Genomic DNA, 24,682 nt, shown 5'->3' with positions numbered 1-24,682 from the left:
TGACACAGCTTAGATGCTTGTTGGTGAATTGGAAAAATTTTGTCTTAGTCGAAAGATCTTTTGTGAAAAAGGCCACTGCCCATATTCAACTATGTCTTATAATAGGATTTTATTAATTTAAAACTAAAGCCCCCCCCCCCCCCCTTCCACACCACCACCACCACCACACAGAAAAATACATAAGAGTAGGTCTATGAAGAAGTTCCAAATATATTGGTAATAAAGGATAAATTCTTAAAAAATCATCCTTTAACGTTTAACGAAGTTTGAATATCTCGAATTAATTTCTGAACCATCCCTATAGTGTAGATTCAGATTTGTGCATGTCATAGTCTCTGTGATCAGAATTGTGCCACACAGATATGTATAGGCTATCTCAAAACAAGAAGAAATTAATAGGTAAACAAGATATCAAGGGTCATTCTGTGCTAAAAATTTGAAGTGTGAAAACCATGTTTAATGTTTATATGTTTAATATCACAGTTAGAGGTCTCATCATTATGTATCTAGATTTATATTTGTCAAAAAGGAAGGGAATATTATTCAGGTGAGCATTTTACCCATGAACCTGTTGTTTGTTGTAAAACTGCCTATTGTTATACCTTTAAAAATTGACTCTTGTATTTCCATTTCCAATGTTTTACTGAGTGGTCGTAAAAAAAAAAATCAATGTTTGACCGCAGAATGTGATATTGGACCTGTCAATGAGATATGGACTGCTTATGTCACATTGTGGGTGGGATCAGCTAAATCTTATTTGCATTTGTTGGTGTTCGACAGTGACAGAATTGAATGTTTCACCAAAGTGCAAGTAAAGGCTTACAAAATGGAAGCCAGCACAAGATGCATGTATGTCAAAAAAAAATAAGTAAAAGGTATAACAAAACATTTATTGACTGTGTTCTCAGGCAACATGCATTCTGTTGACCCTCGAACCAGCCTGTTTGCCTTCAGCCTAACAGCCTCAGGCAAACATTTTGGTTCTTGGGTCTGACAAAATGCATATTGCCCTCAAACCCAGTTAATAAACGTATAACATGTACATGTACATTGCTTGAACAGTTGATATTTATTGTTGGTTTTTATTTTTTTCCAGTGTGATATGATCATTTAAAACTGACCTAAAAGATTCTTAAGGAGTGTAATAGAACAAGCCACAGATTCAGAAGTCTGCTTTGACAATGAGCACAATGCCCCCAAAGCAAACCAAAACCCCAAACGAATCTGTCCAAGAGATGGGGAAAGGTACACGTTTTTAAAAAATTATTTATAGGCTAATTTTACATTATAAGGTCATTGGTGTTGTAGTTTCACTTTATATTATTTAATGAAGGCACTACATAGCCGTTTCACGAATGCTTTTATTTACACTATGTACGTACAGTAAGACAAGCAAGCTCAGACTGAATTCTGATGGCTAAGGCATGGCATTATCAAATTACAAGTATGAATGAAATATCAGAACTTTCCCAGGATAAAACTGCAAGGTTAGCAAACACATGTGATCTATTATGGAAACATTTGTCAGATCCAATAAACAGTATATATCATTACTATTGGAATCACTAGGTAACCTTTTGGTATCCTTTCGTTACTGGCTTTATTAGGTCACCTAGCTGAGTTACTCAGGTGACCTGTTGCTATCTGCTTTTGTCCGTCTTTGTTCGTTGGTCGTAAACTTTTGAACATTTCCAGCTTCTCCTCTGGAACCACTGAACCAATTTTAACCAATGAAGGGGAACAAAAATTTTGATGTTACCCCCCCCCCCCCACACACACACACACGCACAGAGGAAACATTAGACCTAGAGATCTAGGAGTTAATTTGTAGTTGCAGGAAACTTTGAGGAAAGTCTAGCTACTTTCAACAATGCTTTCTTACACTAAGTAATGGGATGTTTCGCACCGGTGCATGGTTCGCCCTGAGATAGTTCGCGCCGAAGAAAAAAATGAGCAAAATTACAGAGAAAAATAGGCAAAAATACAAAGTAGTACCGGTTTAGAATGAAATATGAAGATAATGAACAGTATTCAATCTTGAAAGTCCAATGAGACGTCATACAAATCTTGAGCAGAGCAAACAAGGACCTCAAAATTTAGAGGTGGGATCAGGTGCCATGGAGGAGTGAGTCACACCGCTGTGTTCTCCTTGTCATGATCAGGGGGGAAAAATTTTCAAAAATGTTACAATATTCTACATGTGTATATAACAGTGTTTATATAAAATGTTTTGTTGTTGCTATAAATGTAGGTACAGCTTAATCAGAGAAGCATGGAGGATGCTTTTAGTATGTTTCATTGCACCAGTCAAGGTTTCAGATGCTGCAATTTCAGCTAAAGAAGTTTGACCAAGTTTTTGGAGCAGGTCTCATTTCCAAGTAGCTATAAGCCCTATACTGACCAACTTGCTTGGATGTTACATCTAAGGATGCACACTACCAGGCTTGCTTCGGATGCTGGATCTGACCTACATTTTCCGGATGCATGACCAGGTTAAAGTTTTTGGTGCAGATCTCATTTCCAAGTAACTATAAGCCCTATTTTGACCAAACTTGCATGGATGATACATCTAAGGATGCACACTACTGTACTTGCTTCGGATGCTGGATCTGACCTACCTTTTCCAGGTGAGTGATCAGGTTAAATTTTTTGGAGCAGGTCCATTATCAAGAAACTATAAGGGCTATCTGAACTAAACTTACATGGTTGATGCATCACAGGACGAACACTCGAATTTGCTTCAGATGCTGGATTTGACTTATATTTTCTGGATGAGTGACTAGTTTTAAATTTTTAGGTAAGTCCATTTCCAAGTAACCGCAAGCCCTATAAGACCAAAATTGCATAAATATTACATCTAGGAATGCACACTACTAGATTATTAGTTAGAATGGGGCTTTGCCTTACTTTAATAAAGACATCACTCATTGAGGTGAACTCTGTAATCTGTGATTACTGGGTACCTATGTTTGAAATTCTTGGGCAACGTAACTTCATCTTTCAGTTAATTTTGCTTTATGCTTCTATGGATCCTTTACAGTGTTGTATTATATGCAGGTGACCGTTAAGGCCCTTGGGCCTCTTGTTAATTAATAGATAGCTAAATATGATATGAATTTGGATATATCTGTCATTCTGTATGTCTATCACTTATGAATATTTTGCAAAGTAGAATATTAAAATGAATAATTGCATGTGATGATATCTTTAACAGAAGTGACAAAAGAAGCCATTCGTAAGTCGGTGTGGAATTATTTGGAGGACAATGATTTGGTTCAGTTTCCCCGCCCAGTACATCATAGGATCCCAAACTTTGTGGTTTGTTCTATTCTCTTTGTAAAATTTACAGATCGGATATTAAATCAGGGTTCTCCTCTAGGGCCAACAGCTGGTGATTTTTTTACCTTCAGTAGTCAGAGGTTAAGATTGCCACACTGTGAACATTCTAAGTCATATATGATGTATGAATTTCCAAAAGTTACAAAAAACTAGCTTTTGCAATGAGAAAAATTGTTTATTTAGGCCAAAAAAAATTAATCAATAGTTTCTCAGGCACCACCGCGTCAGGGCAAACACTGCAGCATTGATTAATTTTATTGACATATTGAAAAGGGAAATAACTCAATTTTCTATTTTTCCAAGTTGGAAAAGAAAATTGAGTTATTCCCTCTTTCAAGACGTTTTTATTAGCTCACCTGAGCTGAAGGCTCAATTGAGCTTTTCTGATCAAAGAGTGTCCAGCGTCCATCTGGCGTCTGTAAACTTTTCACATTTTCAACTTCTTCTCAAGAACCACAGGGCCAATTTCAACCAAATTCTTTGCCACAAAGCATCCTTGAGTGAAGGGGATTCAAGTTTGTTCAAAGGAAGTGCCATGCCCTCTTGTAAGGGGAGATAATTAAGAATTCGTGAAAATTTGGTGGCATCTTTTAAAAATCTTCTTCTCAAGAACCACTGGGCAAGAAAATATGAAACTTATGTGAAAGCTTCATTAAATACTCTAGATTCAAATTTGTTCATATCATAACCCCTGGGTGTAGGGCAGGGCCACAACAGGGGGGTCAAACTTTACAATAGGAATATATAAGATCTTCTCAAGAACAGCAAAGCCATGATTAGTCATATTATTACAGAAGTATCCTCAAATAATGTAGAATCAAGGTTGTTCCAACCATGACCCCCGGGAGTGGGGAAGGGCCACAACAGGGGAGTCAAATTTTACCATAGGAATATATAAGAAATTTCTTTAAAAATCTTCTCAAGAACAGCAAAGCCAGGATTAGTTATATTATTAGAGAAGTATTATCAGGTAGTGTAGATTCAAGTTTGTTCCCACCATGGCCCCTGGGGGTGGGACAGGGCTACAACAGGGGGTAAAAATTAACCATAGGAATATATAGGAAAAATCTTTTAAAATCTTCTTTTCAAGAACAGCTAAGCCAGTATTAGACATATTAATACAGAAATATCCTCAGGTAGTGTAGATTAAAGTTTGTTCCATTTATGACCCCTGGGGGTAGAGCAGGGCCACAACAGGGGGGGTCAAAGTTTACTATAGGAATATATAGGAAATGTCTTTAAAAATCTTCTTCTCAAGAACATCTAAGCCATTATTAGACATATGAATACAGAAGTATCCTCAGGTAGTGTAGATAAAAGTTCTAATCATGACCCCTGGGGGTAGGGCAGGGCCACAATAATGGGGGGTGTCAAAGTTTACTATTGGAATATATAGGAAATATCTTTAAAAATCTTCTCAAGAATAGCTATTATAAAGCCATTATTAGTCATATTAATACAGAAGTGTCCTCATGTAGTGTAGATTCAAGTTTGTTCAAATCACGACCCCTGGGGGTAGGGCGGAGCCACAACAGTGGGTCAAGGTTTATATATGAATATATAGGGGCATTGGAGTAAAACACATTGAAGACTTCAAATAGTGGAATGACCTGACAACCCTTGGAATGGACTAGCCTAAGAGTATATAAGGCAAAGCTTTGGGAAAGTCAGGCATTCAGAAGGTAGTTGAAGAAGATGGATAATGAATCAGCAATAAAGAAGTTAAGGTATTCCATCCTTATAACAAAAGATTCAATGAAATTGAATACATAACAGATGTGTAGGTGTTGAATACTCAGTATATTTAGACAGAATTCCCATTTATTCCTATCAGCATGTAAGGGTGGGATGTGTTCTAATTTATGACCTTGAATTTTGGTAAGAGTTTTCTCCCTCTGTTTTTAATTAATAAAAAAAAAAAACAATTTTAAGAATCTTACCGGTAAAAAAAAATCATTTTCAATTGTCATTCTATTTCTAATGTGTTTTAGAGCATTTTTTCACTACAGTATATATTGATATTCTTATTATTTGAATTTTTATTTTTAAAAAATTGCTCCATAGACCTCAATGCAATCTTTGTTAAGTAATCAAGTTCTGGGTGATCTGAAGAAGATTGAGACAACTGGTTCTTATCTATCAATGGGAACCTAGGGGAGAAACATGCTGTAAGTAGTACCTTACCCAGTCCCCATTTCTAGATAAGAGAAAATTTAAGTACTATGTGATATACCCTCAGACATAGCTGTCCAATGATTAACTCAGAGTAAAAGGAAAACCTACTGTATATATCCCTGGTAAGAACCTGATCATACACGTTACATAGGAAATATCTTTGAAATCTTCTCCTCAAGAACAACTAAGCCATTATTAGTCGTATATATACAGAAGCAACCTTAGGTACTGTAGAATCAAGTTTGTTCAAATCATGACCCCCCAGGGGCTGGGGCACAACAGAGGGTCATAAAAAAAAGGTATAATACCTGCTTCCAAAAAAAAAGAACCTGGTTGCCGCATTAAAATTTTTGGCCTGAGAAACTATTGATTGATTTTTTATGGCCTTTTCGTGATATTATTCTGTTTTTTCAAAGAGCTAGAGCCACAAACCATCGAAAAGAAAATGAATAAGGATTTCAATAAAGATAGTATAGATTTTTATCTTTTAATTTCTGGGTTTTTTTTTTTTTTTATGATATCAGATTTTTCAAAAAGAGATTTTACAGTATGGAATTGTCTTGTTTGAAATTTGCATAAGGAACATCATTATTTGTAATGTAACGTCGTAAACAAAAATCCATTGCAATTATATGAACACATTTAAAAACTTAAAATTGGAATAAAGAAGTATCTAATCAACATCATAATCATTTTACCAATATATTTAAAAAATAAAAAAGAGGTGTTGATTTCATATTGCAGTTTATGCAATAACTGTGCATGAGTGTAAACTGATTGCATTATATCCTATAGTACATGTAAGAATAGTCAGTGTCCCCAAGACTGGGTATCATTTAACAAAGGAGCGTTCTACAGTATATGCTATCTTTGTACACATGAGCGCTGCAATAGTCCTAGTTAAGTATTAAAGTATCTAATACTATAGACATATAACTTATAAATGCTATATTTAGGGCCCTGCAAGAATTTGCCGGTGCCCTATAGTAATCACTCTTCTGTCTGTCTGTCTGTCTGTCTGTCATTCTTCTCTCCACAAATTATCTGTTTTTTTTCTAATAACTTTTTTAGCTCACTTGAGCTGAAAGCTCAAGTGAGCTTTTCTGATCACTGTCCGTCTAAACTTTCCACATTTTCACCCTCTTCTCAAGAATCACTGGGCCAATTTTAACCAAATTTGGTACAAAGCATCCTCGGGTGAAGGGGAGTTTAAATTGTTAAAATGAAGGGCCAAACCCCCTTACAAGGGGAGATAATCAAGAAAAGACAAAAATAGGGGCCATTAAAAATCTTCTTCTCAAGAACCACTTGGCCAGAAAAGCTGAAACTTATGAGAAGCATCTTTGGGTAGTGTAGATTCTAAATTGATAAAATCATGACTCCCGGGGGTTGGGCGGGACCACAATAGGGAATCAAAGTTTTACATTGAAATATATAGATAAAATCTTTAAAAATCTTCTTCTCAAGAACCACTGGGCCAGAAAAGCTGAAACTAATGTGGAAGCATCTTGGGGTAGTGTAGATTCTAAATTGTCAAATTCATGACCCCCGGGGGTAGGGCGGGTCCACAATAGGGAATCCAAGTTTTACATTGAAATATATAGAAAAAAATCTTTAAAAATCCTCAAGAACCACTGGGCCAGGAAAGGTGAAATATGTGGAAGCATCCTTAGGTAGTGTAAATTTAAAATTGTTAAAATTATGACCCCCGGGGGTAGGGTGGAGCCACAATAGGGAATCCAAGTTTTACATTGAAATATATAGAAAAAATCTTTAAAAATCTTTTTCTCAAGAACCACTTGGCCAGAAAAGATGAAACTTATGTGAAATCATCCTTGGGTAATGTAGATTCTAAATTGTTAAAATCTTGACCCCGGGGGTGGGGCGGGGCCACAATAGGGAATCCAAGTTTTTCATTGAAATACATTAGGAAAAATCTTTTAAAATCTCCTCAAGAACCAATGGGCTAGAAATGCTGAAACTTATGTATCCTTGGGTAGTGTAGTTTCTAAATTGTTAAAATCATGACCCTGGGGTTAGGGTGGGGCCACAAAAGGTATTACAAGGGGGGCAAAGTCTGGTGAAAACTGCAGGGCCAAAGATACAGTACAGCTCACGAGTATCTTCCGGAAAACACCGGCCACGGTGGACCCTTGGTCCACGCTTTTGCGTGGACTTTGAAAAATGTTGGTGTCTTTGATGTTTCGTTTTCAGCGCTAAGCTGGCACACGGTGCGACACGGTGTGTACACGGTGGGACACGGTGCGTTTGCTCCGTGGAACTCCGTGCTGGTTAATCAACGTTAAGTGGTTTGAAATTACTTTAAAATAATTCATTGAAGATTTTAGAATAAAAATCATTGAAATGCATATCATCCGCAGCGTGCATATTCCTACTTTGGATATTGTACTGACGTGTCAATGAATTTAACAAAGACGGAATTTTACCATGCAGTCAGCAATCTTGTGTTATTTGGAAGATATCTTCTTAAAGATTATTTTGTTTGTAAAACAAAAGCTAAATCTAAATTTAAGGACATTGGCAAGTCAGGGCTTTCCGGAGAAAAAAGGTTTAATACATGGGTTTTTTCACTTGTAAAATAGTGATTGAGAGTGATCTCCCGTGTAGAATTCTCTAAGCGGTGAAAACCAGTAAAGCGTATGTTATAGAGGTAAACAAAAGCACGTGTACTTCCTTCAACGGGTAGAATCTTCTATACAGCAAGAAAGAAAAGTAGTAATGGCTTTGTTGTACATTGTATTCAGGGACAAAGAGAAAACAGGTCGTCATTTACCATAGTTATGCTCAGTATGCTGGGAAGGGCAAAGATGTGACATATGCTGAAAGGTAGGTCGACCATGCCGACTGAGAACAGTTCTTAGCTCGTGTGAAGGAATCAGCATTTAGTAATTACGAATAAAAGTTAAAAATAAATCCATGCCAATATTTTTACGACAATGTATTTCAATCAATTCAGTCAATTACATGATAAAAACAATCAACCAGTCACTTGACCAATTTTAGCTGTTAAGGGACGCAACTCAAAAATGATGATCGGTGCCGGTATGTCCATGTCTTTTTTCTATATATACATTTTCAACCAAAATATCTAGAAGTCATAGGAAATGAAGTTACAATAATGTATACAATACAAAAACTGTATGAAATAAATGGGTTTTGAAGAAATATTATGGTGAAAATTTATGTAGGTCCCTTTTATCAACATTTTACATAGGAAATGCATTAAGAATTGTAAAAACACTAATTTGACAAAATCTAAAAAAGAATGCTGGATTAGTAGGTAAAACGATCCAGAATATAGCCTTTTTAGTACATTTAAACCTACCCAAAAGTTCTTGAAAAATTCTATACAATAACCAGGAACCTTGCCAATGTCCTTAAAATAAAAAAGAAAGGAATATTCTGAATTTGTACTATGCTCAGGAAATCTATGTGGAATTGTCAATTGATTATCTTATCCGACGTACTGTTTTTTTAAATTATAAATTACTGTAGAAACTGGTGTATATGTAGTTACTACATCAAAATACGACACAGAAAATATAATGTTTAATTTAATTTGAATCGGATAAAAAAAAAAGCGATGAAAAGATTGACTTAAATTTCCGTCCCGAAATGGAACCCATATTGAGATGAGACCCAATGTTGTCTCTGCGTAATGAGTAAATCTCAGCCCAGCCCATCAGAAAATATGAAATGTTGATATTCAGGTATTGAAGATGCCCCACTTTTTCATCTGTGTGTGTTTGTAATTGTTCAGAATTATGTGTAAAATATAAACCTTAATATTTAACTTACATTTTGTGTACAGATCGAAGCGTTATGGGCACAACATTTTGCACAAAACTTGTCGCCAAGAATAATCACAATATGTAAACGATAAGATGTAAAACGTTATAATTATGCTCAACAATTGTTAATGACGTCGATAATGGAAAAAATTTCCAATGATACTATTCAATGAAAATGATATTTCTGCAATATGTTCTATGTTAAACAATGATGTAAAAAGCCAAACAGTTTTCTTCATGTATGAAAAAAAGTCTGCTATAATTGTTAATAGGTTCACTGCCTAACTAAGCATATGCATAGGAGATATGAAAAACTAGATTGAAGATTTTATATTTAACTAGTACCTAGCGGAGATTTTTCAAACCATTAAATAAAAGCAAGCATACTTTATATGTGCTCTACCTACATGTAATAACAGCCCCCCCCCTTTTCCATAATGAGTTTTATGGATAATTTCTACACGGACATGTTAAAAAAAGAACAATATTTACATATGCCTATTTATTGTATTACCTGTCCTTTTTAAGGATTTATTCTAATCCTTTCAAAAATAGCATTTTAATGATAAATAAAATCAATGAAAGAGAGACAATTTTACGACATGGAGAGTTATGATTTCTTTTTTCTTCATTTCACCAGTAAGTTATGTTACAGTATATAACGACTTTATATAATCTAGATACAGATGAATAATATTCGAATAATATTCGTTTGTAACTGTAACTTGTTTTTTAAAAATATGTTGCTGTACTAAAAATTCTATAAACAATTAAATAAATAGTTGTTTATTTTTCAAGTTCCAATTAACTTCCCGACACGTGTAAGTTTCGAAGCCAGTTGAGGTGTATAGTATATACTCGTCTAGAGTTTCAACATGTGATTAATGTCCCAAGGGCCACAGCAACTGAATGTCCCAATATATTTTTCTTCTGAACAGGTGTGAAATATATTAGCCACGGAGCAACTCCATACATACACGAGAAGTTTCTGCAATTCATCGATATCCGGTATTTGATTGACAGAGCACGTGGATTCCGTGTGTGATGCATTGAACTTGTACCTAAATTGCACCGATTCTATTTCGTTTTGATTAATAAAAACTGGAGGTGAACTATGATTTTTTAAAAAAAATTATGAGAGATACGTAATATACATGTATATGAGAAGAAAAAAAAAAAAAAAAAAAAAAAAAAAGACAGAAGGATGAACCTGAAAGTAAAATTTCTCTCTCTCTCTCTCTCTTGTATCTTAATATTCTAAAATATGGAATTCAAAATAATTTTTAATTATTATGAAAAAAGTGAATAGTATATAATTTGTAAAAGAATGTTTAGAATGCTGCATTGGCAGTTCAAGCGATTTTTTTACTTTTCGTACTGATCGTAGAAGATTAAGTAGTAATAAAAAAAAATACATGTACCCAGGTAGGAATTCAAAATAATTTTTAATTATTATGAAAAAAGTGAATAGTATATAATTTGTAAAAGAATGTTTAGAATGGTGCATTGGCAGTTCAAGCGATTTTTAGCTCACCTGAGCCGAAGGCTCAAGTGAGCTTTTCTGATCACATTTTGTCTGTAGTCCGTCTGTCCATCCGTCTGTCTGTAAACTTTTCACATTTTCGACTTCTTCTCAAGAACCACTTGGCCAATCTCAACCAAACTTGCCACAAAGTATCCTTGGGTGAAGGGGATTCAAGTTTGTTCAAATGAAGGGCCACGCCCTCTTTCAAGGGGAGATAATAAAGAATTAGTGAAAAATTAATAGCATCTTTTAAAAATCTTCTTCTCAAGAACCACAAAGCCAGGGAAGATGAAACTCATGTGGAAGCATCCTCAGGTAGTGTAGATTCAAGTTTGTTCAAATCATGACCCCCGGGGGTAGGGCGGGGCCACAATGGAGGATCAAAGTTTTACATAGAAATATATGGGAAAAACCTTTAAAAATCTTCTCCTCAAGAACAGCAAAGCCATGATGAGTCATATTTATATGGAAGCATCCTCAGGTAGTGTAAATTCAAGTTTGTTCAAATCATGACCCCCGGGGGTAGGGCGGGGCCACAATGGAGGATCAAAGTTTTACATAGAAATATATGGGAAAAACCTTTAAAAATCTTCTCCTCAAGAACAGCAAAGCCATGATGAGTCATATTTATATGGAAGCATCCTCAGGTAGTGTAAATTCAAGTTTGTTCAAATCATGACCCCCGGGGGTAGGGCGGGGCCACAATGGAGGATCAAAGTTTTACATAGAAATATATGGGAAAAACCTTTAAAAATCTTCTCCTCAAGAACAGCAAAGCCATGATGAGTCATATTTATATGGAAGCATCCTCAGGTAGTGTAAATTCAAGTTTGTTCAAATCATGACCCCCGGGGGTAGGGCGGGGCCACAATGGAGGATCAAAGTTTTACATAGAGATATATGGGAAAAATCTTTAAAAATCTTCTCAAGAACAGCAAAGCTATGATGAGTCATATTTATATGGAAGCATCCTCAGGTAGTGTAGATTCAAGTTTGTTCAAATCATGACCCCTGGGGGTAGGGCGGGGCCCCAAAGGAGGATCAAAGTTTTACATAAAAATATATGGGAAAAATCTTTAAAAATCTTCTTCTCAATAACAGCAAAGCCCTAATTGATCATATTGATATGGAAGCATCCTAAGGTAGTGTAGATTTAAGTATGTCCAAATGATGACCCCTGGGGGTAGGGTGGGGCCCCAAAGGAGGATAAAAGTTTTACATAGAGATATATAGGAAAAATCTTTAAAAATCTCCTTCTCAAGAACAGCAAAGCCCTGATTGATCATATTTATGTGGAAGTATACTCAGGTATTGTAGATTCAAGTTTGTTCAAATGTTGCCCCCTCCTGGGGTTGGGTGGGGCCACAATGGAGGATCAAAGTCCGAAATAGAAATATATAGGAAGATTTCTTCTGATGAAGAACTGCAAAGCCATGATTATGACGTCGAGCTCTTGGAGCTCGAACGTCATCTAGCAAGTGCCCAGTATGAAATCGCGACCGGATATGTACGCGACCGAATGTGTCAGTCGATGCATCCGCAATAGAAAATAGCAATAGCTATAAACCAATTTCTTTGAAAACGCTCACAATGAATAATAGCTTGAAAATAAAATTGCATCAATTATATCTGCAATTAATTCTATTGCAAAACAACAATATTATGTTTTATTCTCACTCAAGAAAAACGTGATGGTTGTTGCGGATGAATTTCTACAGAAAGGGTTCGTTAAATGACATGAATAACATTTCGGAACGATAACCGTGTAACATAAACAACACAACAGGAGGTAAAATAATTACAAAATTACATAAACACGAATACTACAAGACTAAAAAGATTGAATTTCTAAATCTTAGCTTTACTTATACAATCTTCTAACCAACTCTATCCTAAAAACCGATGATATTGACCAGTATTACTGTATTTCTCTATTTCCTCCATTTCCCAGTATACCGTATACCACGCCCGATCGTAACTCGATCGTAATTGAAACAGAACAGTCTTGGTTGTAGTTTAGATGCAATTACTAATACAACGCTTTGACATTGGCAATTAGAAAAAATATTATATAAATTCATGAAATCCTTCATAGTTCTTCAGCTGACTGAAAAGAATTTAGCATGAACATGTTCGACGGTGTCTGGTCAATTCGAACCCTGCTTCATTCGGACCATGACATAAGGCCCCAGACTGTAATTGTGATATTTTGTTTAAAACTATTTTTTTATTATTTCTCCTGAGTCACTCACTTGACTTATTGCTATCTTCAAATTCAAAATGATCTTTTGAAATTGTTTTTCTTCTTCGACGTCATTGAAGCCTTTCAGGCTTTTGATTAGTCATTTTGATATGGAAGCATCATCAGTAAATTCAATTTTGTTCAAATGATGACCCCCGAGGGTAGGGTGGGGCCCAATAGGGGGATAGAAAGTTTTACATAAGAACACATAGAAAAAATATTTCTTCTCAAGAACAGAAAAGCTATGTTTAGTCATATTGATATGGAAGCATCTTCAGGTAGTGTAGATTCAAGTTTGTTCAAATGATGACCCCCGAGAGTAGGACGGGGCCACAATGGAGGATCGAATGTTACATAAGAACATATAGAAAAAATATTTCTTCTCAAGAACAGAAAAGCTATGTTTAGTCATATTGATATGGAAGCATCTTCAGGTAGTGTAGATTCAAGTTTGTTCAAATGATGACCCCCGAGAGTAGGACGGGGCCACAATGGAGGATCGAATGTTACATAAGAACATATAGAAAAAATATTTCTTCTCAAGAACAGAAAAGCTATGTTTAGTCATATTGATATGGAAGCATCCTCAGGTAGTGTAGATTCCAGTTTGTTCAAATGATGACCCCTGGGATAGGGAGGAGCCACAAGGGGGGATCAAATTTTTACAAAGGAATATATCAGAAAATTTTTTAAAAATCTTCTCAAGTACAACAAAGCCATTTGTTATTTTGACATGGAAGCATCATCAGGTAGTTTAAAATTCAAGCCCCCCCCCCCCCCCCCCCCCCCCGAATCTTTTCAATACTGAACTGATTTGTGCTTTTGCCTATCCACTGTGCTCAGGTGAGCGATGTGGCCCATGGGCCTCTTGTTTTACTTTTCGTACTGATCGTAGAAGATTAAGTAGTAATAAAAAAAAATACATGTACCCAGGTAGAAATACTGACACTTACATATTCGACAGAAATAAACGTTCAAACATTGAATTTTCTACATCTGTGTCTCTTAATGTCAAGTTAAATCAATGGATGCATACAACTGCTTGATTTTCATGTGAATTTGCCGATTGTACGACTACCAAACTGCGTATAAGATTTTTTTTAGTGAATACTACGTGTTTTGCTTTTTTTCTTCTTGCATGTACATGTACTTTTTTTTCCTCACATGTAGCAACTTAGTATCTTCATTGATAAGTGGTCTACACTTTTTATTTTATTTCTGCAAAATAGGACTTTATTCATATACCATATGAATATCATAATATACTGACTCGACATTTTTTTTCAATATTATTATTTACGATGTAGTGATCAGATGATGCTAAACTAGTTATCTGATATCATAGGTATTATTTGTAAATGCCTTTACTGTCAATACCTTTAATGCCATATTATTTCACAGAAAATAACAACTAAAATTATCGATCCGTATCTATGTTTGGCATTGAATAATTATTAAGTTTAAAGACAATGTACTTGTACTTGGATTTGTACCTGTGCACTTATAGCATACGTCAGAAATATATTAATTTGCACAATCGACATATAGTTGTTTTTGTTTTCAAATGAATATGAAATATGAATTCAACAGAAATCAAAATAAATTTATTCAATTGATATATATATGTATACCGTCAACGGTGAACCAAAGTCTACACTGAACGCTGCTGTTATGTTACGACCTTACATGTATGATAGTGAGCTGTTTGAATTAAATAATTTTTCATTTACTATTTCTTTCTAGCAATTAAACCAACGTACCTATGATTTCAATTCTAAAATTATTTTTATAAACAAAACCATTTTCTTCCTTAATTTTCTTGCACGGTGGAACACGGAGGGTCACCCGATGAAACGGTAATGTCCATGGTGTCACACGGTGCGTCTTTGGTGTAATCGCAATATACGCACATGGTGGAACTCCGTGTACACGGTGTAACACGGGGTATTTTCCACCGTGTGTTTTCCACGGTGGGGTGGAAAAAACTCGTGAGCTGTACTGTACTCAGGTGAGTGTTGTGGCCCTTGGGCCTCTTGTTTATAGTTGACCAATTAATTTCCAATTTGGTATGTTGGTTGAATAGGCAGTAAGACATTTTTTTATGCTAAGTTTGGTTTTCTATGTCATACAGTTTGGAGCTGGGGTGGGTATATTTTGACCTTGACCCCATTCTTTCTTCAAGGTTCCTAAAGAATGTAAGGGCAAAGAGAGATAACTGCTGAGAATGTTCCTATTGTAAACTATGAAAGCTACAACTAGTCCCGTGGGATTAATTAACTTTTCTTTTGAAGGAAATCCAAAGCATTTATCTTTATTGATTGACACCTCTCTCTGCAAATGAAGTTTGTTTTGAAGTTAAGGTCAATTTTGAATGATGTTTACATTCTCTGAAATGTGGATTTAAATAATGTTCATACTTTATTTTGGTAAAATACACAATGAGTTATGATTTTATTGAATTCTAAAAACACGATATAAATAAAGATACAGTTAAACTTCGTTATCTTGAAGTTGACGGGACCGTTGATGAACTTCGAGATATCCAGGGGTTCGACATATCGAGGGTTATAATTCAAATAAACTTCAAATTGACTTAGTGCAGTGAACATGTACTTAACAGTAAAAACGTCAAATTCCTTCTTGTTTGAAATTCAGCATACGATTTCTTTAATATACATGTACATGTATTTAGCAATAAAAAGATTTTTACATCCTCTTTATAATTCACAAAATAAAAACTTTGTATAATATGCACAGAAGCATAATCTTTCTACCAATGCGGCAAGTCAACAGGTCAACCGCTAGCATCATTTCCCATGTATACATAACCGGATATCGTCTATGCATTGTAAATTTAAAACCGGTCATTGTCAGAATAACATAAACGAAATATACATTTTCTTTTATAAGAAAAACATGTTCATACATGTATAATCAGTTAAAAGAAAATTATTTTGCCATAATAAAATCAAATGCAAAAGAAGAATCACGCACTTTTGTCTAACAACAGAACAACACTGAATCACAGGGCACTACAGCACAAGTTTTCACTGCGACACACACTCACATGATGGTGTGTACGGACGACTGTAAATTCTGCACGCTCATATGAGAAAAATAAATTCTAATTGCATTAAATTACAGAATTTTGTTTTACTTCGATGTTTATAATTTTGACTTTCATATGCATAAACTATGTATGCGCGCATATTTCACATAGCATTAAATAGCGATTATCAAGATAAACGTACCCAAACCACAAAACAACGTGTCATCCACACGTATGCATTGGACTAATACACACTACCTTTGGCTTGCATAATTAAAATCAAGGTAAGCCATACATACACTTCGTATAATTATCGCGCTTTATTTGTTGATCACAGGAACACAGTTAACCCGAGCGTGACAGACAGGTGGGTGTTATCAATAGAGCATTCAGTCATATTGACATTGAGGCTGTTTCTGCTTTATCATATTTCTTTTAATTTTGACCCTGACTCGAAATAAAATTAAATTAGTGTTCCGTCTTTTAATCGACTACTTCTTTTCACTGACACTGCATCTCTAAATTATTGTAAGACAGCCGATGATAATTATTTTAATAGCAAATAGGCAAAATATGATAAATTATAAATCAAGATGAAGTTCTTCATTTCTTTGCATCATACGACACATCAGATTACATATATTAATAACTAAACATATATACAATCAATTATCACTTTGCATCATAAGTGTCACCTGAATAAACAGATAAACATCCTCGAGGCCCGCATCTTCTTCTTGGGGCCAATTAAATGTCCAGGTAAAGGTGCTAATTATATAACCTTGTATACAAATATCCACTTCGAGGTATCGTGGATAAATTCTAATAGAATATGCATAGCGGGACTGCATTTTGACTTCGAGGGATCAAGGGTTTCGAGAGATCAAGAGTTCGAGAAATCAAGAGTAAATTTGCTTAGTTATATAGGGGGAAATTTCAGGACTGGAGACTCACTTCGAGCCATCAAGAACTTCGAGAAATCAAAGTTTGAGCCATCAAGAGTTACCTTTAAAAAGATCAATTTTAAGAAACTTATTTGGTTAAAAAAATTGTTTTAAATTGTCATTCTATTTCTAATGTGTTTTAGTGCATTTTTCCACTACAGTATTTATTGATATTTTCATTATTGAATTTTTATTTTTAAAAAATTGCTCCATAGACTTCAATGCAATCATTGTTAAGTACTTACTGCTTAGTTAATTACATTTTTGAAACTTTCTCTTGGTAAATCCTTTTCTACTGTAAAATGCTTTAAATTAATATCAGAGTATTATGCGTGTGATGGACATTTAAGGATAGAGGATGGAAAACCTTAAGGGTAAGAGCGAAATAAACGAGGGTCAAAGTCAAAGAGGCACAACAGAGGGTCATAGTTTTGCATAAGAATATATAGGAATTATCTTGAAAAAATCTTTTGCTCAAGAACAGCAAAGCCATGATTAGTCATATTATTATAGAAGCATTCTCAGGTAGTGTAGATTTAAATTTGTTCAAATTTATGGTGGGTAGAGTGGGGCCACAATGAGCAATCAGAGTTTTACATAGGAATACATAGGGAAAAAATCTTTAAAATTCTTCTGTTTAAGAGCAGCAAAGCCATGATTAGTAATATTAACTGATAAAGAAGCATCCTGAGGTAGTGTAAATTTAAGTCCCCCCCCCCCCCCCCCCCTTTAAAACTTTTCAAGACTGAACCAATTTCTGCTTCTTCCTAACCAGTGTGCTCAGGTGAGCGATGTGGCCCATGGGCCTCTTGTTAAATTAGTGTTTAGCACAGTTTTAAATAAACCATTCTAGACATTTTTATCAAACTTCATATGCTGATAGGTATTAGCAACAGCTATTTAACTGCATCAAAAGTTTTTGATTTGCACTTTCCTGTGACCTTGACCTCACTTTTCTTTAAGTTGCATTTTAATTTTGCAAATTTACAGTTATTTACAATTTCAGAGATAATTTGTGGGCTTCGATCACAACCTTCTTTTACTCAGCAATATTTCTCTCTGCAAACTGTCTATTGTTAATGTATGTAGAATTTTTCTTAGCACTGTAGCAAAAATCAATAGTTGCACATGGATTTCAGACTACGAATAAACATTGTCAGTAATAATAGTTGATTTACAATATCTAAGATGAAAAAAAAATGCCTGCATGGCTTTAAAGTATTTCTGGAGAAGCATGCATCCAGACCATCTATTGGCAGTGTGCGAAACTAATCTGGAGAATGAAATGGCCCATTGGACTATCTCATTTTAAATTGGGATAGACCATAGACAAATGGGACTGTCCAAAGAAAGTAAACTTGAAAAAAATCTGCACTTGTTATTGTTAATATATATTTTTTTAATTTATTCATTTATATTCTTATTGAAGTATCTGCTAAATATTTTCATTATTATCTAGTGAAAATTAAATATAATCATGCAGTGTTCATGCATTTCACACCCAAAAATCTGTACAATTATTCAGACTCATCGTATATGAACTTCACTCTGCAGACTAGCTAATATTTGTGGAAGACACAAACTCTAATTTCATCTTTATAGCTTTCCCTTTTTTCGGATTCATTATTTTATTTTCAATTTTTTTTGGTTGTATTTTTGTTTATTCAGTTTGTGTTTTAATGCCATGCTTCCCACAGTCGGGATTTATAGCATGCCTGATATACACAAACAGCAAGCAATGGGTAAAACTAGTACACCGCTAATTCATCGAAAGATGCATAATGTTATAAATTAATAAGTAAAGAGATTTAACAACAGTTCTTTTACCATGTGTAAAATATAAAAGTACAGACCCTGAAACGTGCTACTACCCCACACGCACGTTGCATGAACAGTACACGATCGCTACACGGTTTACACGAAACGCTGCATGGTTTACACGAAACGCTACATGGTCTGCAGGAAACGCTACACGGTTTACACGAAACGCTTTGCACGAAAGGCTGCACGGTTTACACGAAAGCCTGCACGAAACGCTTTGTACACGTTTCTCACACGCTTTGTACACGATCTTTATTGTCGGGTGTTATCTTAGCCATGATTGACAAAAGATAATACATGTAGCAGAACAAGTTTTCAGTTCTCGGCACGCGGAGCCCGTGATCGCTGTTGGAAATGACCTTGATCACAGTCGTTAGAAGAGTGTCGGAAGTGTAAAGAAGATTCCAATATATTTTTAAGGGCTGCATTGGGCGCACCCCGAAAAAAAGCAATAATTTTTTTTTGTAAAAGACAATTATCTATAAAAATTTATTAACAACAAAAACTCAAAGTTTATGTTTTCATTTGAACCCCCCCCCCCCCCCCCCCCCCCGGAATATTTAACCCTGTATTTGCCGACGCATGTGAATTGTGTTTCATTTATAAGAAATTATCAATCAACCAATTTTATGCATAAAAAGACTATAAATGACTCATTGTTTCAAAATTATTTGTATCACAATCTTGTTATATAAGAAAATTATGTTCATGTATAAAGAAAAAAAATATTGTGCTCCTAGGCCTAGAATTCCCATATATATTTATAGCAGTGCACTAAACTTTGTATTTTATTTTTCACACCTGTCTTATCAATCTATTATTTTGCATTAATCACCCACATGTTCTTGTAATCTCTGTATACCTTGATTGTAAAATGGTGAAGAGATTCAAATGAATGAAAAGGACAAGACCGGATTCCTGATGAATTTTCTTTTTAAAAAATGTTCAATATTGCTCCCTTTAAAAGATTGTATTGAATCAAATACCTTAGAATTGATGTGCGTATAATTTATTACTTTGAACACATTTTCTTTCCATCTTTATATAAATAAAAGAAAGAAAGAAAATCAAACAAACATGTAATACATTACCGAGTAATTTTATTTTGTTGTTTCTGTATTTTTTTCTCTTAAAATACCAACGGTATGATATATCCGAATAATATTGGTTACAAACAATACAATGACATGTTGATCCATCAATAGCCATTAAAATAAAATGACTTCCGAATGACTCCTACACATTTCTCACACAATTCTTGCACGAAAGTCGCACGTTTCTCACACGGTTCTTACACGAAAGTTGCACGTTTCTCACACGCTTCTCACACGCTCACTACACAGTTTGCAGGAAACGCTTTGGAGCTTACACGAAACGCTGCACGGTTTACACGAAACGCTACACGGTTTGCACGAAACGAAAAGCGCACGAAAGTCACACGCTTTTTTGGGGTAGTAGCACGTTTCAGGGTCTGTATTAAATTATTTTTTCACAATTATTTTGTTTATAATTACATGTTAAAAATACGAAATGGTCATTCTTTTTCAATCTCATTTTACCCATGGCCAAAATTGGGATAGACAATTCGGTCTGTTTCAATTCGGATCGGGGTAGCCCAATTTAATTTGAGATAGATTCGGACCATCGGACAGGCGTTTATTTCGCACACTGTATTGTTCATTTTGCCTTTGGCATGTCACTCTGATGGTGGGAGAACTTTATTAAATTTATTGTAAGAGGCAAAGATTGCTATTAAGAACCCAAAAAATGAATGCAGTATAATTTTATTACCTGTTTGTAGGGAGCTGCCACAGCTGCTGAGAAGCTAACAGAACTTGATGCATTTAAGAGAGCACAGACTGTTAAGATTAACCCAGATAAACCACAGGAAAATGCTCGATTTCTTACAATGGAGGTATATGTATTGCTGCTATTCTGAAAGACAAAACTAACTAGATCCTCACATTTATAATGAATCTTTACAAATTTTCATTGTCTCTAAAAGTAGTTAGGTCACTTGATTTCTTATACAAAGGCTGAAAAGACCCTTTTGGTACCAACTCCTCGATTGCGCCATGGACTGTTCAACAAATTGTTGCCTCCGCAAGGATGTGGAAAAGAGATTCTACGTTACTGCTCCACTTCACAGGTAAAAAATTAGAGCTTACCACTACTCCCTATCAAACTTTGTATATAGTGTTAAATCTAAAGCAAACTAGCATGGAGCAGTGCCATGCCCCTTTTTAGAGGCGCCATGTCCTTTTTTCCTCACCAAAAATTATATATATATGCCCAGAAGTAGCAAGATTCACTAGCCGCTCTTTTTATTCGGTACATGCTGATTACCCCTTTTTTAAAGGTGTGAATTCAGGGTAGGAAATCACTTCTCGTTTGAACGTGCACAGCTGGCCAGGTAACATGCCTCGGTCACAGGTTGGTACCGCATGAAAAAAATAAATAGCTAGGTTTTGGCAATTCCCTGCAATTCAATATCATTCCCAAGTTTTCTCAAAAATAAAAGTAAAAATTATTATACCCCCGCAAACAAGGTTTAGGGGGGTATATTGGACCATGTCTGTCTGTCCCTCTGTCTGTAGACGAGATTTTGTCTGGACCTGCATTTTACGGGTGTTTTTTCATTTTTAGCTCACCTCAATGAAATTGGGGGAGCTTATGTAATACCCTCGGCGTTGGCGTCCCAGGTTAAGGTATTTGGAGCAGTTTTCTTTTCAAGTACTTCTATGGATATATTAGTCAGAGATGCATGAAGGATGCTTCTAGTGTATTTCATTGTACCAGTCAAGATTTCAGATGCTGCAATTTCAGCTAAAGAATGACCAGGTTAATGTTTTTGGAGCAGGTTAAAGTTTTTGGAGCAGGTCTCATTTCCAAGTAACTAAAAGCCCTATATTGACCAAACTTGCATGGATGATACATTTAAGGATGCACACTACTGGACTTGCTTAGGATGCTGAATTTGACCTATATTTTCCGGATGAGTGACCAGGTTAAAGTTTTTGGAGCAGATGTCATTTCCAAGTATTTATAAACCCTATATTGACCAAACTTGCATGGATGATACATCTAAGGATGTACACTACTGGACTTGCTTCGGATGCTGGATCTGACCTATATTTTCTGGATGAGTAACCAAGTTAAAGTTTTTGGAGCAGATGTCATTTCCAAGTAACTATAAACCCTATATTGACCAAACTTGCATGGATGATACATCTATAAGGATTCACACTACTGGACTTCCTTCAGATGCTGGATCTGACCTACATTTTCCGGATGAGTAACCAGATTAAAGTTTTTGGAGCAGGTCTCATTTCCAAGTAAACTATAAGGCCTATCTGAACCAAACTTGCATGGATGATGCATCAAGGGATGAACAATCTCAAAACTTGCTTCGGATGCTGGATTTGACTTACATTTTATGGATGAGTGACTAGTTTTAAGTTTTCAGATAAGTCTATTCCCAAGTAACTGCAAGCCCTATCAGACCAAAATTGCATAAATGTTGCATCTAGGCATGCACACTCCTAGATTATTAGTTTAGTGTGGGACTTTGCCTTACTTAAAGACAACATTCGTTGAGGTGAGCTCTGTAATCTCTGATTACCTATGTTTATTTGTTTATTACATGATTTTGTCCGGACCTTTTCTCAGAGACTATTGCATAGATTTGTCCGAAAATTTGTACACTCATTATTCCCATATGAAAGCGTGCATCTGCTATTTTCATTATTATTGGATAATTTTTCCGCATTTTACAGGTATGTTTTTTTATACCCCATGCAAACGAAGTTTAGGGGGGTATATTGGAATCGGCATGTCCATCTGTCTGTCCGTCTGTCCATCTGTCTGTAGACGAGATTTTGTCCGGACCATTTCTTGGAAACTGTTGCAAGGATTTGTCTGAAAATTTGTACACTTATTATTTGCCATATGAAGGTGTGCACCTGGTATTTTCATCATGATTGGATAATTGTTTTGCATTTTACAGGTGATTTTTTCATATTTATGTGGTTTTGTCCAGATCTGTTCCCAGAGACTATTGCATAGATTTGTATGAAAATTTGTACATTTATTATTTACCATATGAAGATGTGCACCTGGTATTTTCAACATTATTTGGTAATTTTTCTGCATTTTACAGGTGTTCTTTTTTTCATTTTTATTGACTAAGTCATTTCAGGTTCATGTCTAAGGTTTGAGACATAGAATCTAGAGAACATCTGTACAAAAATGTGAACTACAGCTTAAAACTATCATTAGAACTAAAAAAAAAAAAATCACAAAGTATTAAAAACAGTTTTTACATTACACAGCAGATAATGTAAATCCATTTGTCCCTTGGGAGTAATGAGTGGACATGCATCCAGTTAAAGAATTAATGAGTTCAGTGTGGGAAGCTGTTAGGGCATCTCTGATAAAGCAGGTCTTATCTATATCTCCTTGGAATTGGGCAGAAAGAAATAAAGATCTCTGTTGTCTAAGTCTCTTAATTGTAATTTATGTCTGTCAAAATACATAGTTACAGTTACTGGAACCAGCCTTTTATTTTTAAAGTGAGTTTCATATAAAGGTATTAAGATCAATTTGATTTTGTGTAATTAATTATGATATTTTTTTTTTCAACAATCAATTTGCAGAGTGTCATGTCTCACAAAGATGACAGATAGTTGCAAACTATTTTTTCAATGTAATAAAAAACACTGTAATTATTAGCATTGATGTTTTATTAGGCTGCACCTTAGTTTCATTCATTAAAAAAATATAATGAGTAAAATGTTTAAGCAAATTGTAAACATGCACCTTTCACATCAAGAAAACATTAGTGATTTGGTACCTTCTCGGAAAAACCCAGCGGGGGGTATTTGTCCCTTTTGGACAGTTCTGGTTTTTTTTTTCATTTTTGTTGACTTAGTCATTTTGGGTTTATGTAGGTTTGAGACATAGAATCTAGAACTGCCGGTTGGTATATCTGTACAAAAAAGTGAACTGCAGCTTTAAACTACTCATTAAAGCTGAAAATAAAATCACGAAGTTTTTTGATAGATAGTCCCTACAAATCCAAGAGTCATGCAGTAACCTTATTAAAAAATGTTGTATCAAGATTACACATTTCTTTTTTTTTTTTTTTCTTATATAAGGCTTTGAAACAAATTAAAAGAAAAAATTCTTCTTTTTCAACAGAATGACTTAGATATGACTTTTCTATTGTACACAGTGAATTACAAAACAGTTAGCATAAATCCATTTGTCCCTTGGAAGTAAATTGAGTGGACATGCATCTAGTTAAAGATTAATTAATGAGTTCAGTGTGGGAAGCTGTTAGGACGTCTCTGATCAAACAGGTGTTATCTGGGGAATTGGGCACACAGAAATAAAGATCTCTGTTTTTGTACATATATAGGTGTTTGTTCCTTGTTTTACTAGTGTTCTTAACAAAATCTTTTCATCATGGTGAGTGAAATATTTGTTGATGGCAACTGGAAATATTGAAATGGCGACCAGAAACATTTTTAGGAAGACTAGTGTGACTTGGAGCACTGTCTAAAGTAAAATTACAGCCTGAAAGTGAGATTAAGTAACAGAATTCTTTTTATGATGTAACACCCCCATTCACTGTTCACTGTTTCCAACAGCAGGGTTTTGAATTGAAAATCCTACATTATTCAAATATGTTTTGTCAAAACTTTATGAAACTTTGAAATAAAAGCCTCCGAACACTCAAAATGAGAAAATATGTCATACTATTTCATTCTTCTA

The 24,682-nt window shown here is 35.0% G+C and overlaps 1 protein-coding gene across 1 annotated transcript in view; it reads left to right on the top strand.

Annotated features, from left to right (window-relative positions):
* Positions 1 to 1,091: 1,091 nt before the first annotated feature.
* LOC133185446 (methenyltetrahydrofolate synthase domain-containing protein-like) overlaps positions 1,092 to 24,682 on the top strand; it is a 119,371-nt gene continuing 95,780 nt past the window's right edge. The window contains exons 1-4 of the mRNA XM_061320650.1: positions 1,092 to 1,245; positions 3,215 to 3,318; positions 20,709 to 20,822; positions 20,943 to 21,056. Of these exons, the coding sequence (XP_061176634.1) occupies positions 1,182 to 1,245; positions 3,215 to 3,318; positions 20,709 to 20,822; positions 20,943 to 21,056 (396 nt within the window). The 5' untranslated portion in view covers positions 1,092 to 1,181. The remainder of the gene's footprint in view (positions 1,246 to 3,214; positions 3,319 to 20,708; positions 20,823 to 20,942; positions 21,057 to 24,682) is intronic.

Source organism: Saccostrea echinata, unplaced genomic scaffold, assembly GCF_033153115.1.
Source record: "Saccostrea echinata isolate AGI-Se365-2 ecotype Australia unplaced genomic scaffold, CSIRO_AGI_Sech_v1 ptg000001l, whole genome shotgun sequence".
Taxonomy (NCBI): Eukaryota; Metazoa; Mollusca; class Bivalvia; order Ostreida; family Ostreidae; genus Saccostrea; species Saccostrea echinata.
This window is presented reverse-complemented; position numbering and strand designations above follow the sequence as displayed.